Genomic DNA, 19118 nt, shown 5'->3' with positions numbered 1-19118 from the left:
CCTGTGACAGTGCTTGATCACCAGCACAGTGGGGGGGCGGGGGGGGGGAGAGAGAGAGAAACGACAAAAAAAACCAAACAGACAGACTGAAAGCCGGTATCAACACTTAATCTACATTTTCTCTGGAGATCAGCCAAAAAGTTATTCTGGATTCTAAATAAAATCGATGTGAAACTAACCTGATTCCATACAGATTCTGAACAGCCTCATCTCCATCTTTTTCCAGTTGAGTAGCCTGAATTTGCAGTAATTTCCGAATAGTTTTTACTAAACCATGCACATTCCTGTTGACAAAAAAAAAAAATACATGCCTGTCACATATGTAGTTATATTAGTGGATTCCTCCATAAGAGGAGGAACCCTTGAACAAAACTGACATTCAAGAAGCCTTGAGTGATCCTTAAGAACTTTCTCATGTCTTCCTACACAATTCTGGGCAAATTCTGCATCCACTTGTCTTTGTTCTCCTTTTCACACGAGCAAAAGAGTGGAGAGAATAATTAATGCATCAATTAAAACTTTTGATGGTTTGCTTCTACCATATCTTACAAGTTCACTTGTTGTCCCCAGCTTAAGTGAAACTGGCACTTTTAATATGTTAAAACCAGAAAATCAGCTCCTCTCTGAATGCAAGCATAGAGGTAAACATCCAGCATCATACACAAATTTCAACCATGCCACTGTCTAGCAAGAGAAAGCAAGAGAAATCACATTGTCAGAAAAGACACTTGAGACATCTAGTTTGTGGTGACTTTTGATCTCAGGAGCCAAGCACTACATAGACACATGCAGCTATTTTGTCTCCCTCCTTCCTCCTGTTTAACTTACTATTCAGGAAAATTCAAGAAGCAGCAGTATTTCTGGAATTTTGATAGGATTTCCCATTTTCTCCTGGAGAGACACTAATGAAATTAATGACATCCACCACAAGGGAGGAAGAAAAGCTCTGTGACCATGCAGAAAAGAGCTCAATACTCTAGAGCTTACTACTGCTTGGCTGAGCTTAAACATCAACTTTCAAAATTTTGCTCTCCTCCTCATAATTAAGTGCTTTCCACACCTTTCCAACCAGACCAAGCCAGATCCAACACAATCCCTTATCAAGAAAATAGCCTGGATTCTGTAATGAAACACTCTTTCACAAGGTGAAAATTTAGAAGCAGAGGAAAAAAACTCATGGTTCATTCTTTGTCTTTTCATCTAGAACATGCCATACAATTGCATCTTCATCATCCTCAACTCTACTACTCACATCAGTAAACCATAATTACTCCTCACTTTATTCACATAATGAACAGAAGGAGCTAACACAATGTATAACTGTAAGAGATTGTCACCTGACAAAAAATCACTTGTATCACACAGGGCAAGATAACGAAGGAAAAAGAGAATTGGGTGCAGGGGGTTTTTTTGTTTATTTTTTATTTTTTTTACTATTCCTCCTTCTTTCTTTCCTAAAGGGAAAAAAATCTAAGAAATCTATTTTATTTGTAGTTCCACTTCTTCATCTGTGAATGAAAAACTGCAGGAACTCCTCAGATGGTGAGCTGGAAACAAGAAATTACACAGAATTTATGCAACCTTCTCACAGGACAAACCAAACATCATCCTCATTTAACACATGAGCAAACTGAGATAGTAATCTAACTGGCATAGAGTGCGGTATGTTCCACAAATATCTTCCTAAATTATGAACGGATATACATACATTTAGATTTTAAGCCATACCAAAAAGCCTGAACAAATTTAAGCAATTTCTATCAAAAACCAGCGAGACTTTACGTGAACACTGTTAAAAGACAGGCGTTTACACACACAGGCTGGACCAGCATCAGCACAACAATTTATGGTAACAACATATAATCACAAAGAAATATTGTGAGTTGATATTTACAAATACTTTACTGAAGATTCAAAAATTGCAAAGGCAAAGGATCATATGATTATAGAATCATAACCTAAAAAACTTTCATAAAAGAAAATGGGAACACAGGAAAATACCACTTTCAACTGCCAGACCTTCACTATACTTATCACCACCTGCAGACAGACTCTTTACCATAAATTGGTATGGCACACCAGGGAATATCTAGAGATTCCCACAGTGGATCTCCCCACCAGTAAGCGCTAAGCTTCATATTCCAGAAACAGGCTAAGTAGTATATTCTCTCTTCTGTGCCTTTCATAGTTTTGCCAACAGTGCTAGAAAACACTGACCCAGATCAGAACTGACAGAATATGCTTGTTTTCTTTCTTTCTTCCAAAAACGGACCAGTTACAAGATGTGCCTGTAATCTTTAAAATGACAGGCTGTCATGACACATGGCTCTCAAAACACTGAAATCTGACTATACAAGTAAACGTTAGGTTCTACAGAACTTTGCTCAAAGCAACCAACAGGAGGGCATGTAGCAGGCATCAAATCCCAATACAGTCAACATAACAGACAAAGAAGGAAGGAGAATGTTTTTGATGGGTATAGGGGAGAGACTGAACAACCACCTTTTAGATACTTCAAGGGTGTAAAGAGTCAGTTAAATGGGAATTTGCTAGCATATTCCCCAGCTTCAGCTGGGTAATTATGTAGTGAGGGGAAAAACAAACCATAAAACACTCAAGAAAACAAGCTTCCCTGTTCTGAAACCACTGTACCGCTGGCCCTAATTCCCAGGCAGGAGGTAGGGGAAGAATGGCTGCTTTAAGCTGTGCACTCAGCTCCTGAACACAAGCAGCACAATGGCATAACATATTGCAAGGATTTCCCCACCTCCTACAGGCATGGATGCTCAGGTGATAAAAACATTCTGAAAACATACATACACATGGAAATCCTTCTGACAATTTCTTAAAGATTACAATAATCCATTGTTTCACAGGTTTTTAATAGATTTACTTGATTATTTATGCTCATTCATTATTGAATAGAGGTCAGAGTTTTCCCTTCATCTTCTACACAGAAAGCTGGAGACCAATGTTAAAAATATGCATGTATCTCTTTTCACATGTATACATATTTCGCATATATGCATACACAGACACAAATATGACATTCCATGAAGTTTAAACTCTTGGGACATCAGAGGAGACTGAACACTGGGTCTAAGAAACAGTTATGGTACAATGATGCACCAGAAAGGTAAAAATAGTTTCCCATTTGTATATGCAGATAGTGTGAACCACATCACAATTCAACTCTGATAAGTATTGGATGTTCACTCCAACAAACCAAAATGTCTTTCCTAGCATGCAGTATTTGATACACCTGACAAAATAAAACCCACCAGGTGCACTAAGCCCCTGCTAAATTAATCATAACAGGAGAAGCAAGAACACAACATGAGCAGTCTTTGCCAATAAAACATTCACCTAACTCCATTTAGCACTGAAAGGTGCTCAGTAGTTGCAAGTGCCTTCCTGCTAGCTGCCACTGGCTGCTGATTTCATATTTACTTTATTTTAGAGACACGGTGCACACAGCAGTGCAAAGCCACAGAGCAAACCTGGATGAAAATTTAGCAGGGAAGAGGATAACAAACAGCAGGCTACAATTCTAAAAGAGACAAGAAAAAAAAAGTATCAGCACTGAAATAAATCAATCTGAAGCTGTCAGTTTAATCAGCTCCTGAAGCTACAAACATTTTAAACCCACAGACTTGTGTGGTCAGGTGTCCTGGTTTTGGTTGGGATAGAATTAATTTTTCTTCTTAGCAGCTAGAATAGTGCTGTGATTTCGATTCAGTATGGGATTTGGTATGAGAAGAATGTTGATGATTCACTGCTATTTTCAGTTGTTGCTAAGAGATCAACGACTTTCCAACTTCCCATGTCCTGCCCGTGAGCAGGTGTACAAGAAGCTGGGAGGGAGCACAGCCAGAGCACTGGACCGGAACTGGTCAATTAAATATTCCATATCATGTAACGTCATGCTCAGTATATAGAGGAGGGCTGGCCAGGAAGGAAGGGGTTCTTTCTCACTTCCTGGATTGTGGTTTTGGGATCTTGTTTTTTTTCCGGGACCACTAGCTGGGAACAGGCTGGATATCGGTGGGTGGTGAGCAATCGCATTGTGCATTATTCATTTGTACTTTCTATTATTGTTATTATTATTTTATTTTAATTATTAAACTATTTTTATCTCAACCTACAAGTCTCCCTTTAGCCCTCCAATTTTTATCCCCCATCCCTCAGGGCAGGGGAGGGTAAGCAAGCAGCTTCATGGTGTTTGGCTGCCAGCCGCGTTTAAACCACATTAGGTCATAAAAACCCTGCCTTGCAATTCACAGTGGATGTGGTTTGAATCATGGCAGCATAGGGCAGGAAGAAAGAAGCCAAAAATACAAAAAAGGTTCCTAAGTAATTCGCCAGCACTTACTATAGCACTTACTATACCCGTCAGTCATGTGTGTTCATTTCACACATGGAAAAAGCAGAGTATGAATGGGGCAGATCCAAGCCCTTCCAATACATAATCTTAAAAACAAAATCAGAGTTAACTCAATCCTAAATATTCCATTTCACACTTTTTATTTTCTGAAGTACAAAACTGCATTTACATTTCATTTCCTTATAAACCACTGATACTGTAACAAGCCCTTAGCTGAACAGCAATTTCACATTTCTTAGTCTGCAAGTCACAGCTACTGAGACTGTCCCTCCACCTTATCCCACAGGACTTGGGTTCTCCCAGCACTCCTAAACCCCACCCACAGTCTTATGGTGACACTATCTGAGCAACTAGTTATTTGGACAGACTGATTAGGAAGTTATTTCCCTCTCCCATTATGGAAGTGGCAATCATTTTCTTCCCCCTTCCCCACAATAGAGGCAACAAAACTATGCAGTGCATTGATTTCTGAGGTTCCACAGTTCAAAGTTCAGAGCATTAGTTTGAACTGCTAACCATTTAGGCTTACATGCATAGGATACTCTGTGAGTTCTTAAGTCAGACCCACACTGTCACACTGCCAAAATGAAATCAACAGCCTTCAGCAAAGTAGCTGGGCAATGTCAGTCCTTAATGCCACAGCTTATCTGAAGATACTGTCATCACAGAACCTCTCCTCTTCCCCTGTATTTACAAGGGAAAAGCAATAATAACCAGCTGACAAAAGACACAAAATCAGGCAACCAAACACTACCTTGCTGAGGGAATTATGTTGACAGCTCCATGGAGAACATAGTCGAGCTCAGCATGCTTCTCTGCAACAAGTGCCACCAAACCCTCAGCACAAGCTGTTCGCAAGGCAACATTCTCACTGCAGCACTTCTCCCAAAGCAAGTTCAGAGCAGGAGTCTGAAGTAAAAAGCACAAGACACAAACAATAAGCAGGCTGACGCTGATTTCTCTTCATTCATCTCAAACACACTTTTAAATAAAAATCTGCTCAGCAGCTTTTCCTGAAGTCTGAGACAGCACAAGAGCGGAAGCTGGGGTACAGATTCTATACCTAAGAAAGGCCTTACCCACAACAGCTCCCACTATCCTTCCCCATACTGCCTGTGCCCTGAGTAAGGACAGGAGTCTCTGAGAAAAGAGTAAGGCAGGTAAATTTTTCAGCTGGGCCTATGCAGGTAGGCTATCATCAATTTCACTTTCTGTAAAAAGATCAAGATGTAACTGGAGACAACTCAGGAACTGCTACACCAAGCTATGCCTACAGCAAGGTGTAGTGCAGACAGCTAGAGGCAGGCATACAAAGGGCTATCCAGAGGTAAGTCACCTTTACTCACCATATGAAGTCCTCAGTTCTCTCCATTTGCTAGTAAGCACAAAGATTTGGCAGTATCCATCAAAACTGCTGCTTGTTTTCATGCTAAATTTGCATTCAGAGGTTAGTTTGCTGACTTGTAGCTCCCAAATAGAATGTTTTTAAACAAATGAATGTTTTTAAACCAGTGAACACTGCAAAATGCTCTTGCATAAAAATGGAGCCTGTAATGTCTAAGAAGCTCAATTTTCTGCTGCTTAGGATTTTAGAAAGTGTTGCTCTATTTCAGTTTAATACCTTCATGGGGCAGCAAATGGGAAGAGTCAGCTTGTAGCTCAAAACAGGATGTCATCTGGGAACATTATTATGATCAAGACTGTTGGAGGAGCTTCTGTTATAGAAACTACACACCTTCAACATTCCCTCACAGCAAAACTCAGCACTTTTCAGGTCTGGGTTTGCTAGTTTGGGTTTGGGTTTTTTTAAGACTTCAAACTGGGAGAAAATCCACAATTTTCTGCTCATTTCTGTACAAGTAAGCTTTTGGGGAGGAAAAATGGAGGAGCAAATTCTAACTAACAGCTCTCCTACACTGCTGTGACACTTGCAAATGCCAGCATTTCATATGCCTCTCAGTTAACAACACAGATCTGCACTTAAGCAAGCTTGACTCAACTAAGAGACAAAGCATGCCTTTGCACCATGCTCTCCCAAAGAAATGTAAGCTCTACTTAGCTAATAAGAAATATAACAACAGTACAGGTATGTGAAATGCCATACTTTTTGCAGTTTTTATAGTAACGGGGAAGACTTTCCTACTCAAGTGACAAATGTCTCACCATATGGCACTTCACTTGCAGTAACATAAATAAACTCAAATAAAACACTCTTAAAACGAGCATAGCTAGATGTTGGTATTCTGCAGAATTAAGACTTTGGCCATTAGGACTTCTGATGGAAGTAAAACTGCGTTTCTGATCCCAGAGATCTGCCATTTCCACCTGTACACCCAGACACATATTGTTACCTTACTCCTAGAATTTATTAAAATTACACAATGGGCAATGGAAAACAAAAGAAAAACATAAGCACATATGGATAGGAGAGGAGACAGAAGTGAAAGAATGCCACAGACCTGGTCAGATGCCTGTCTGATCTTCTCCAAAGAAACATTTTCTTTCAGTACTGTGGCAATCAGATGACCCACTGCCTAAAACAAAAAAAGAAAAAAACCACATGCAGATCAAGCATTATTTTTCAATTCTCTATTAGAAAGAATTGTTACTGCTGTTATATATGATCATTTTATCACGATTTGAAATACCAAACTTACTGGTATGGAAGCTGAAATATGTTTTAGGGCCAAAAAATATCTGTAACACTGGCATACTACTGTTTACTGTTATCCTGAGGCAGAAGAGAAACAAAATTCCATAGGGCTCCACACAGATCCAAGAGTCTCTTCGTACAGAACCTCTTACAAGATTACAATCAGGTACATACTCAGAATTGCAGATATTTTAATGCATCAACTGTAATAGACAGCTCCACTGGTGTGCAGATCTCAGTGTACTTAACAGCACTGGTAATTATTAAATCCTTTACTATATAGGGCACAGAAGCAAGAGAGGAAGCGGAACACAGCAAATCTAAACAACTTGCCCAAATTTTTGCATCACAACTTTTGTTAAACACTGATGACAAACATACTATGATATCCCCTAGCATTTCTACTGCCAGAAATGTTTCACTTACTTTAAACAAGTATTTGAAGTTAACTGTATTCTTCATAAAGCTGTTCTGTGGCAGAGATCATGAACACTAAATTTAAAGTTTCAAGGTCCTCAAAAAAAATGCTTCAGTTCTAAAAAATGACGGCCTCAGTTCTAGGGAACAGCACAGATTTGTTCATTTGAGGTTTAAGATTAAGTATGTTGTTCTGTTTTAAGAGAAGGAATGTCTGATTTCCTCAAACTGCCTTTTAAAATCTAAATGTGGACTGAAATACTGAAACACCCTTAAAGGTTTCAGGATGTCTGAATTCAGGCTTTTGTTTTCTGACTCACCTCTAATGCCTTACTTTGTCTTGTTTCATAATCACTGATACTGCTACACAGAAAACCCTTTTCGTGAGAGACAGAAAGACATCTTTTCATAGCAAGAGCACAAAAATGTTTTGGAAAAAGTACACTAGGAAGACAGAAAGAAAAAAATAGTAATATTTCTGTTTTGTTAGTGTATAAAAAGACGGGAAGAGATTTATCTAAATGTTTTCAGGTTCTTTCTCCATTCAGGATTTATTTACACTTCATTTAGATTCTAGTTGCTACCCTGACATGTAGGACTCTGACACAGCAGTAGCACTCTGACATAACCGTTCACATTTCGAGGGAAGATGACACTTTAAACCTTCCTAAACTACAAGGATTATGCCTTTCAAAGGTTTGGATATGTACTCTAACATATTTGACTTAAAAAGACAGTTTATTATTTGGGAATCTTACTCTTGTGAAAACAGAATGAGAAAATCGGACAGACTCAGGTATTTGTCTGCTTCTCTGCAGCTACCTCATTGCAAGAGCAACAACATGTTCCCCACACAGACAGGGTATTTTTTAGTGTACTTTCCAAGTGAATTTTCTATTATTTTTCCTTTTTCCTGCTTGTAAGGAACTTCAGAAATTAATTCATACCCAGATCCTTAAAACACTTTCATTACAGCGGAAAAGGGGCTTATCAGTAGAAGGTGGCTTTTGCACTGAGCTATACAGGAAACTCAAAATGTAGATTAGCCCAATGCATTCCAAGAACTTGATTCACCAGTAAAACTTTCTGACCTACAAAACTATGCTCAAATTCCTCACTTCGCTGATCCTTGTCTGTGTAGATTACAAGCTCTGCAGAGCAGATGTCTAGGTCGGTCCCAGGAAGAGATGCCATCTGTCATGAAGTTGAATCCTGGCCTGATGATAGTTTGAAGATTACGGTGTGCTTTTCAGGGATCACAGAATGTAAGTGGAAACTATCAAAACAACCAAAGCACAGCACAAAAATCAACCAAAGCACACCAGTAGCCCTTAATGATGTGCAGCTGTAGTGATGAGCTAAGACATTTCAGCAATACTTGTACCACAGGGACATTATTCTGCACTGAAGAAAAGTGAACGGGTTCAAAGATGCCAAGTCCTACTCATCAAGGCTAGTAACAACACGAACTCATCTGCAGGAGAAGACACTTTACTAGACCTCAGATGAACTCTAGTGTTCAGGGACATGACTTCCTCTTCCAAATGCCAAGGTGATCACAAGGGAAGACTTCTGTGTCTCTCTTTCAAACTTAATTATTTTAAATCAACGCAGACTGAACTGAAAAGGCAGAGACACCAGGTTGCACAGACTACATTCGCATCAACTTATTCCATCAAACAAATGGCTATATATTTAATGATGAATTCAAAACAGGAAGAGGAAGAAAACATGGACATTAATGATCTTACAGTTGAAGAGATATATTTTTAGTACTGAAATGAAAGATTGCCAAAACAAGAAGGTGTATTTTTTAAACAGAGCTTATTACTTTCTTCCTTCCTGTCCATTAAAAATATTATGATAAACACTTTATGCACATGAGAAAGTTTCAGTGAACACGATCAGAAGCCAATGCATGGATCTGAAATAAAGGTGTATGGTCTGCTGATCACAGTGTAGCTGTATACAGTTCTTCTTTTATGACAAAGAAGACTGCAGTAGTTCATCAGCTCTCATCACACAGGAAGACAACAGATCAGTCCTAGACAGTTCTATAAAGTACTGTCAAGTATTTCAACCCCACACATTATATCTCGTAACTCCTGGCTTCTCTTGAGATCACAGGGTCACTAAAAACCATTTGGCCCCACTCGAACCTTCCAGTCCTGGAAAGTTTGATTTTCCTGCAGAGACTTTACAGTGATGAGCAATTATGTCCAATGTTTGGACTACACAGAGAAGGCAATTAGCATTTGTTTCTAACTTCCCTACCTCTGCTGTTTTCTGCCTCTGGAGGGAAAAAAAAAAAAGAAAAAAGTCTTCCATATCACTTTTTTTTAGTCAGGCAGCAGGCCTTGGAACAAAGGTTTTCACAGACAATTTGTTTAATGCTTTTTAAAAAAAATTACCTGTGACTGAATAACTGCATTAGGAAATTCAAGCTGCTTCTTGATGTCATCCAACATTCTGGCTCTGTCATATGACACTAACTCTCACCCTGCAAGAGAGATGAAAAAAAGGAATATACTCAGGACTAGCAAAGAATTTTTTGCCAGAAAAAAAATAACAAGATTTATGTTGTACTTAACAGCAGATGTAAGCATTAAAGCACTTTCTTCCCCTTCCTCAGTCTACCATATGACCTTGCTTTATGGGCTTAAACCCAGGAAATGCTGAATACTCATTGGTCTTGCACAAAGAATGGGTGATTGACATTTCTTAAAGCTGGAACAAATCACAGTTCCATATGGCACAGCATACATGTACTCTGAGAGTATTTAGCCTTGAGAGCATTTTAAGTGTACCTCATTGACTTGAAAATGGGACAGCTCAAGAGGAGTGTTCACAGTTTCTAAAACACGATTTAAAATGAAAAATTTGTGGAGAATTTTGCAATTATTTCATGCAAAACCAGAAGTAAACAAAAGACCCACCTGTGAGACTGTAAATGGTAACTGTAGTTAGAGGCTGGAACACTTGACAAAAAACCAAAACTTCCCTAAGTTGAATTATGCAGGCACCCACAAGCACAGAGGAACCTAAATTGGAGAGAAATCAGCACTCAGTTTACCTTGTTGAACAGCAATGAAACTGATGGCCAACAGCAAATATTCAAACATTTCAGTTTGCCATAAACACACCTCCAGCCACTTTGGATGGCTTCCTTAAAAAAACAAAACACCTAGGACTTGCTGAAAACCTAAGCATAATCCTTTGCAATAAGCACTGAGAAAACATATACATGCACAGGACACCAACTTCAAGACATGCTATCAGTGTAATGCATTCAGAATCTTGCCACTTAATTTTTAAAAAGACAGAATTAAACCCTAGAAACATGCAAATGCAGCAGGTGCCATAACAAATACCACTCACATCAGGAAAACTCAAAATTAACAGTTACTACCTCAACGAATATAAATTCCTGGCAGTTAAACAGCAAAATATTCCCAAATACTTGGGAATTACATTTCTGAAAGTTTAGGAAGAAAAAAGCCCTGTTAACTGCACTCAGACTAGTTTTGTATTGGTTTAGAATAGAATTAATTGCATTTTGACACAATAGGTGTCCATATAACAAATGAATTAAACTAGAATTGACATCTTGCTTTTTTTAGAAAAGAAATCTGATTGGTACAGCAAACAATTCCAGACATACCTAGATCTGTTAAGCATGTCTAATAACTCCAGTGGATCTAGGCACATTCAACCTATTTATATATACACCAATCAAGTCACAAAAAACAACCCCCTCTAATTCTACCTAACAACCAGCAAAATGATGGAAGGTTCTTCCTGGGTAGTTCTGACACAAACACACTGGAATTATATGCTATCTGCCACCACGTAATTTTTATTATTCATATTGAAAGGAGAAACTACAATAGAGCATCATTAGAAGCACAGTACATACTTTCAGTGGAAGCACAAATTAGTTATTTCAGGCAGACTAGAAGTCTACTGCCCCCCCATCAGAAACAATTCCTCAACTTCAATCAACCTACACTAAAATGTCTACAAGATATTTACAATGCAACAGCTATATCAATGCAATTTAATGTATTTGAATACCATCTAGACAGTTCTTCAGACTTCAGCATTCACCCTCAGCAAAGGCACTTGCATGTGCATATGGAATGCCTGGAAATTTTACAGGATCACTGGGTAATTGAGGTTGGCAGAGACCTAAGGATAACTGTAGTTCAACCTCCTGTTCAAAGGAAGTTCAGCCATGAGGTCAGACCAGGTTGCTCAGGAGCCTGTCCCATCAGGGCTTGAAAACCTTTTAACAGAGAAGGCACCACCTTACTGCACTGTCCTGATTGATAAAAGCTTTTCCATCATCACTAGCCTGAGCTTTTCAGCCACAGAGAACTGTGAAGAGCCTGGCTGTGTCTTCTTCATTCCCCTCCCATTGGTGCCAGGGCTGCTGTTGGGTACCCCTGAAGCTGTCCCTTCTCCCATCTGAACCAGACCCAGTCCCACAGTCTCACCTCACAGGGCAAGGGCTCCAGCCCCACTGTCTTAGTGGTCTCTCCTGAATTCGTTCCTGCTGGTCAGTGTCCCTCCCGTACTGGGGGTTCCAAAACTGGACATGTCAATATGAGGTCTAAAGAGTGCTGAGCAGAGGGGGATAAATCCCACCCTAACCTGGCTCCCCAGGCTGTGCCCTGGCTCATGCTGCCTGGGGCACTGCCGGCCAAGGCCCATGGCCATCTCCCCAGAATTGCTCCCAGCCAGCCGATCCCCAGCCTGTACTGTAAGGCCTGCGGCAAGACAGGGCATTTGTCATTGCTGAAATTCCTGAGGTTCACAAGAGCCTGTTGCTCTAGTTCGTCTAGAGGGCAGCCCTGCCAGTGGGCAAACATCCTACCTTTGACACAAGAACACTGTGGATAACTGGGTAACCATGTTGAAAGCCTTGCTCAAGCTGAGGTAGACGACATCTACTGCTCTCCCCTTGTCTAACAAATCCAGTTATTTTATCCTTTAGTAAAGGCCATCAGGTGGGTCAGCCATATTTTTTCCTCAGTAAATCCATACCCCTGTTTACTATTCCCAACAAAGATCACAGAACCAGAGTTTAGGTTGGAACAAAGATCTCCAGATGTCATCTAGTCCAATTCCCTCATCAAAACTGGTCTGATTAGACCAGCTTGCTCTATGACAAGTCCAATCAAGTCCTGAAAACCTCCAACAGTGGAGTCTCCCTGGGCAAGCTGTTCCAATATTCAACAACCTTCATGGTAAAAAACCCCAGCTTTCCTAATACCTAATAGGAATTTTGGTACATAATCTTTTCTGCATGCTCCCACCAGGTACTTGCAAACTGCCATAACATCTCCCCTTTGCCTTCCCCTCTTCAAGCTGAAGAGGCACAGCTTTCTTAGCCTTCCCTCTTACATTTTGTGCTCCAGACCCCTGACCATCCTGGCGGCCCCTACTGGACTTGCTCCACTGTCCTTCTTGTACTGGGGAGCCCAAATTCTGGGTGTATCACTCCAGATGCTATCTCCTAAGTGTAACACAGAGGGGAAAAATCATGGTCACACATGTCACATTCTTACTAATACAGCCCAAGATGCAGCTGGCCTTCCTTGCTGCCACACTGCACTGCTGACTCATGTTCATCTTGGTGTATACTAGGCCACTCCGTTAGGGCCTTTTCTGCAGATCTGCTTCCTGTATAGTCAGCCCCACCCTTTATTGGTGCATGGGATTATTTTGTTCCAGTTGCAAGACCCTGCACTGGTCCAGTTTGAATTTCAAGAGATTTCCATCAGTCCATTTCTCCGGACTGTGCAGGTCCACCTGAGGAACACACTACTTACCAGTGCTTTAAATGCTCTGTGGAATTCGTCATCGGCCATAAATTTGCTGACTGCACTCCATCTCATCATGCAAGTCATTAACAAAGACACTATACAGTGTCAGGCCAACTACTGATGCCTGCAGGACACCATTACTTGACAGTCTGATAGACTCTGCACCACTGATCACCACCCTTTGACCTAGCCATCCAGCCAGTTTTCCACTGACTATACTGTCTGCTCACCTAGGCCAGTGACGCACCTGTCTTGGAGCTGGCTGGCACTGGCTCCATTCGACATGTGCAAAGCTCCTGGTATCTTCTCACAGAAGCCACCCCCGCAGCCCCCCTGCTACCAAAACCTTGCCATGCAAACCCAATACAGCATCCTAATGCCGAGGAGGACAAGAATTGTTAAGACAACTGAATCAGAGAGGGGTTGTTATGCCATTACAACTTCAGATCCGGTCCACACCAGTTTACCAAAAGTAATTATGACAGGATAAGCTAAGCTAAATAACAGAAAACTCTTAGTGCTGGGAGCACTTAGATCGCGTTTCCTACATTTATTGCATTTTGCTTATTGTTAAGGACTTGATTCAAATCCGTCTTCCTTCCAAACCAGTGGACAGAGAATAACTGCAAACACTCCCACCGCTTGTGCGTCATATGGGCGGCACTTCACAACTCCTCAAAATAACCAGGTTTAAGTAAAAAAATAAACAAAACCCCTCCACAACTGAGTATATTTCGCTGCTGGCCTGACGCCGTGCCGCTGCCCCCGCCGCGCCGACAGCCCCCGCAGGCCTCGCCGGGGGCCGCACGGCGCGTCCCGGCGCAGCGCGGCCAGATCCCGGCAGCGCCCGAGGAGCGGCCCCGGGGCAGCGGCAGACCCCCACCGCCCGGCCGCGGCTCGGTCCTCGCGGCCGCCCAGGCGCAGGGGGAGCCCAGCGCCCGCCCCGCGGCCCTGCGTCCTCCGCCTCGGCGCCAGTGTATCCCCGACGCCATCCCCGCCCGCGCCGCCAGCACAGCCGCCGCCCGCCGTTCCGTTCCGCTCCGCACCCCTCACCTCACCCCGCCTCGCCTCGCCTCGCGACCCGGCTGGCTCCAGCAGCGCCTCCCCCGCGCTCCCCGGCACAAAACAAACGCTGGGCCCAGGGTCAGACTTGGCCCCCCCCCGGCCGCGAAGGCGCCTGCGCGGCGGAAGGCGCATGCGCACGCACGTTGGCTGCCGGGCGGCCGCGGCGGTAGCGGGGGCGGCACCGGCGCCAGGTGGGGCCGCGCCTGAGGGGGCCGCACCTGAGGGGGCCGTGGACGGCGGCCGCGGAGGGCGGCCGCCCGGCCGGTGCTGTCCACGGTCTCGTAAATCCGGCGGTTTTTTTCCAGGGTGCTGTTGTAGCAAGACGGCTCTGAGCCACCGGGATGCGACTCCGTGATGTGCTGCGTGAGCGCTCCGTGAGGGCAGGCTCGCCGGGCCTCGCCGAGCCTGGCGGCCGTTCCTCGGCCGTGGGGCTTGGCTCGACTTGATGCGCTTGCGCCCCCGGGCGCTTTGGGCCCTGACTTTTGCGCGGAATGCGGAACATGAATCAGTTGTAGTACTGGGCCCGGTTCGGACTCTTCTTTACGTACACACAAACTGAAATGCAGACTTAAATCCAAAGACTTAAACAGAAGCAGTATGACTTGTATTGAAAAGGATGAAGTAATTCGTTATATATTCCCTTAATATGAAAAAAAAAATCTTTATCAGCTTCAAAATTACTGAAGAGTGAGTCTTCAAACTACTACATATTTTGACAGGCAGTGATCAGGAGTTGCAGGGACATCAGGAAGACATAACAGGAACAAATGATGCTCTCTTTGCTGCAAGTTACGCAGCTTTCTCAATGGCAGAAGAACAGTTTAAGCTCAGCTCTGATGTATTTTGACAACCGCTATGTTAGCAACAAGTCGAAAGCTCCATGCAGTATGGACTGAAGAGGTATTCTCAATTAAGATTGTTATTTTAATACAGAAAGCACTTCCGTTCCTGAACATTGAAGCAACAGGCAACTTCCACAAGACATGTATAACATCAGAATGGCTCTCACTAAAAATATCTTCAGAAAAAGTCACAGATATTTTGAAAGAAATATCTTTGAAAAGGGCTAGATTATTCTCTAATGTAACTCAAGGGTGTGTGGTGTGAGTTAGTTTGAACTGAAAGTAGTCACAGTGACAAATGTGAAACAAATGTAGGAAAGTCATCTAATTATTTTTTTTTTTACTAGTTTCTTAGTTTTAAAAGACTAGGGAATTGTTTAGTTCCAGGTTCACCAATTAAAGCCATGGGCAGTTTATGGCATCCAAAGGGTCCTGCCCCTGCTTCTGTTGTATTGGTGGGAAAGCACACGCTGATACTTCCAAGAGCCAGAAAAAGCCCAAAAGTGACTCAAGAGAACAAAACTGTATTGTCTTGAGCTGCCTACATGTGTACGTGCAAAGTGAGTATCAGTCAGATCCCATAGATGGTGTAGACTGCTTGTTTTCTCCACATGACTTCTCCACAGTAACTTTTTGCAAATGACATGTACAAGTATTTGTGATGTGGCTTTCAGCTCAGTACACTGAGCCCAAGGTGGGCTCACATGTCCGCTTGCTGCTGGAGCTGCAGTATCCCAAGATCACCTAAACAGACCTGGAGGACCTTTCACAGTGATATATTTCAGACTGTCTCTAGGTGACTGTAGGCACCGGCATGAATCAAAATGCAGCATTCAGACTCCTCTTCCCATTCCATCCTTTCTGCTTCATCTAAGAGCATCTCACTACTGACAGGTTGGTTTGTTATTGACATGCTGTGTCATACTCTGGGCCTCATATTCTCCATTTAGTTCTTGAGATGGTAGGACATGCACTGCTGTCTGAAGTGGCATGGGCCTGATTTATGCTGCTTGGTACCCTTTTATGTCAGTAACCTAAGTGACAGCTAAACCCAAAACCTGTTGAATTGGTATGTGAAATCACTGAATCTTAAAGATGTTTAAAGATCTTTGATGGTGTTTTATAAATCAGTATGGATGGCTATATATTTGAATAGTTAGGAAGTCATTATTCAGTCAGGCTAGAGGAATAAAAGGTGAATGGAGAAGGAGAGTCTGCTCAGTAAACGCAGTAATTTTGGCCTTTGCTAGTTTTACTTGGAAACAGAGAAAAAAAGACTTCGAGTGGACTTGACTGTCTTTAGGGTTTTGAGGTCTTCACACGCTGACCAGAATAAAGGAAGATGGGGCATTTGTTTTGGGAATTTTAGTGTGGGTTTCCCCCATCACAGTAAGTTTGACTCAAAGAAAATGTCGTACAGACAAGCATTTTCCTGGTAGTGGATGGTGTGAGTGGGGTGACCACCTTCTGTAACAGGGAGTGGAGGGTGAGGTGACAGAGAGAGGTGGTGTGGAGCTCTTTTTGGATCTCAGCAAGAAATACCTGACAGCAAATGGTTTAATAAAATAGCTGATAGAACATAAAGAGGAATGTAGATAGCAAATAAATCTTGTGTCCCTTCAGATAATGGGAATCCCACATTCATGCAGCATTGGATGGACCCCAGATGGATTTTCCCATGGCACACTGCACAGATCCCGTATGTGGAGAGAGGTTCCTCCTTTTTGTTTGTTTGAGCTGCTATACAATGTCCTTACAAGAAAACAACTCTATTCATAAAGGATGTTTGCATGAGAATTTTACGCAGCGCTTTAGATAAGGGCAAGGACAAGCAGGTCACATAATCACCAGTAGCGAACAGGAGCTGCCTGCCGGCTCCTTAGTTACAATGTACTGCCCGAGTTTGTCCTGTGCCCAGGGACTGTGCAGGATAACATGGGCCTGAAGGCCACGCTGGACATGTGAAGTACTGCACGCTCCTGCGCCTGCTGACATCAGCTGTCATGCGGATCTCTGACTCCTCGATGGACAGTTGTCTCCTGGTCAAGATCAATACATTCCATCCCTTGATCCACATGCACATTATGTTTTCCAAAGATACTATAAATTACGGATTACATTAAGACAAGCTTCTCTGGCTCAAAGTGTAAGGCCCAATAGAGCAGACATGGCTTATTCAAGATCACTGGCATCTGGGATACAATGTCTTCTGCAAGACTCCAAATAGAGCTTGTCAGGTCCCTGCCTCACATGCTGCTGGAGCAGAGAGTGAGTCAGTCCTAACTGCTACCACATCCATTTTTTTCCCCCACCTTGATAGAGACTATTTTTGCTTGTTGCCACATAGCGTTTTAGCCAACCATATTTTCTTTTTGAAGCTGCCATGTTGCAGAGCTTGCCTAGACAGGTGAAGTGTGTCTTAGTAACATGTTAACCAAGGAAAATTCTCTAGCCATCTGTCAGCTCCATGTTACACCTGAGAGAGGAGACCCCTGGTCTCTGAGTACAGTGCTATGTCTGCTATTGCCCAAATTATCATTAGCCAAAATGGCTTTCAAATAGGTAAAAATTGCAATGACGTTTCTCGAGGGGAAAGGAGCATATAGCCTTTTGAAATATTTTGATGCTGACAGTTCTGATACTGTTTATACTGTGAAGCATGTGAGAAGCACTTCACCTGAGTGGCTTCATGCTTGGTATCAAGATGTCAGGGATATCACATCCTTTCTCTGGATTAATTGACTCTGATGCCTAATGGCCAGCACTGTTTTAAAACCCTGAGGTCCATGCAGGTCATCTAAGGGCATTGATGTATGAGGACATTGACTGTACATAACCCAAACATTCTTATGAAGGGCTTTTAGTAGCTCCAGAGACTCAGTCCTGGCTTGAGACAAAAGGAATCTCTCTCATCTGTATGAAACCATTTACTGCCCTGTGGTTCTGATCTGTTTTAATACCTTTTTTTTCTATGCCCAGATCTCAGAAACAGGAAAAAAGCAGAAGACATCTCTTAGTGGACATGCTTAAATTCACAGAAATTGCTTTTGATTGCCTTTCAACTTGCAAGTTTTCTAGAGCCTGGCTGTGAAACAGATATATTTTCAGTAGTTCCCTGAAGTGGTGTCCCCAGCTTCCAAGGTCCTCCATTAAAGTAAGAGAAATACTGGGGAGTTATGAAGGCAGCATCAGTGCCAAAGTCATAATTGGTTTTGATTCAAAGCAGTTCATACCAGCTGCAGATTATTTTGCAAAATCTGATTTCACGAATCAAATTTGAAAGAAATTTGACACCTCTAGGAGGTGTCTCCAACATCATTTCCTGCTGGTCTTAGTGTGTCCTGTTACACAGAAAACAATAAAAGTAGTTTTCAGTTGGCTTGAACTGGGCTGCCAAATAGGCTTACCACCCTCCAGTTCCTGCCACAAGAATTTCTGCAAAGGTCAGTAAATCCATAAAAGCTGCCCTGTTCACTGGTCTGTAAATTCTCGTCCAGTAGGGAAACTAGACAGGAGTTTTCTTGGCTCCAGTTACAGTTTTTCTAGGACATTCTGAGTGGTTTTACCAGAGGACAGTCAGATGCACTGGTAATGCTCTCCAGGAAATGTCAGAGGTTCTCTTGGCAGCTTTTGTAATGTACTGTGAATTCTCCCGGTGAAGGTTATTATCAAAATGAAAATCATACAGTAACAGCACTGATAATGGCCTAATCTGCATATCTCATTTCTCATATGGAGTTTTATCCAAGCCAGGAAGCAATTCTAGCTTTAAAAGTGAAGGAAAGGAATAAGGAAAGTCACAGTTTAGAATATATTGTAGAAATCAATAGCAGCAAAGCCTGGCACTATTAAAATTTATTTATTTAAAATCTCTTAAGCCTGATAATAAAATATAGTTTTGGCAAATGGGCCTATTCAGCTATCTTTAG

At 42.2% G+C, this 19118-nt stretch overlaps 1 protein-coding gene across 7 annotated transcripts in view; it reads right to left on the bottom strand.

Moving 5' to 3' along the window:
- The window catches only part of FOCAD (focadhesin), a 132820-nt gene extending 118360 nt beyond the window's left edge, over window positions 1-14460 (bottom strand). For 4 of the 7 annotated variants that reach the window (XR_012627224.1, XR_012627225.1, XM_074857086.1 and 1 more), the window contains exons 1-6: window positions 14336-14458; window positions 10391-10495; window positions 9866-9954; window positions 6844-6918; window positions 5139-5293; window positions 180-284 (exon numbers count right to left, since the gene is read on the bottom strand). Coding sequence is in view for 5 of the 7 variants with exons in the window: in XM_074857086.1 (XP_074713187.1) it covers window positions 180-284; window positions 5139-5293; window positions 6844-6918; window positions 9866-9922 (392 nt within the window). In the remaining 2 variants the exon portion in view is untranslated. Of the gene's footprint in view, window positions 1-179; window positions 285-5138; window positions 5294-6843; window positions 6919-9865; window positions 9955-10390; window positions 10496-14335 lie in introns of all 7 variants that reach the window. The other 3 variants (XM_074857087.1, XM_074857088.1, XM_074857089.1) reach the window with 3 other exon arrangements.
- Between the last annotated feature and the right edge of the window lie 4658 nt (window positions 14461-19118).

The sequence above is a fragment of the Strix uralensis genome, chromosome Z, assembly GCF_047716275.1.
Source record: "Strix uralensis isolate ZFMK-TIS-50842 chromosome Z, bStrUra1, whole genome shotgun sequence".
NCBI lineage: Eukaryota > Metazoa > Chordata > Aves > Strigiformes > Strigidae > Strix > Strix uralensis.
Note: the sequence above shows the minus strand (reverse complement) of the source record. Positions and strands in the feature narration are given on the sequence as shown.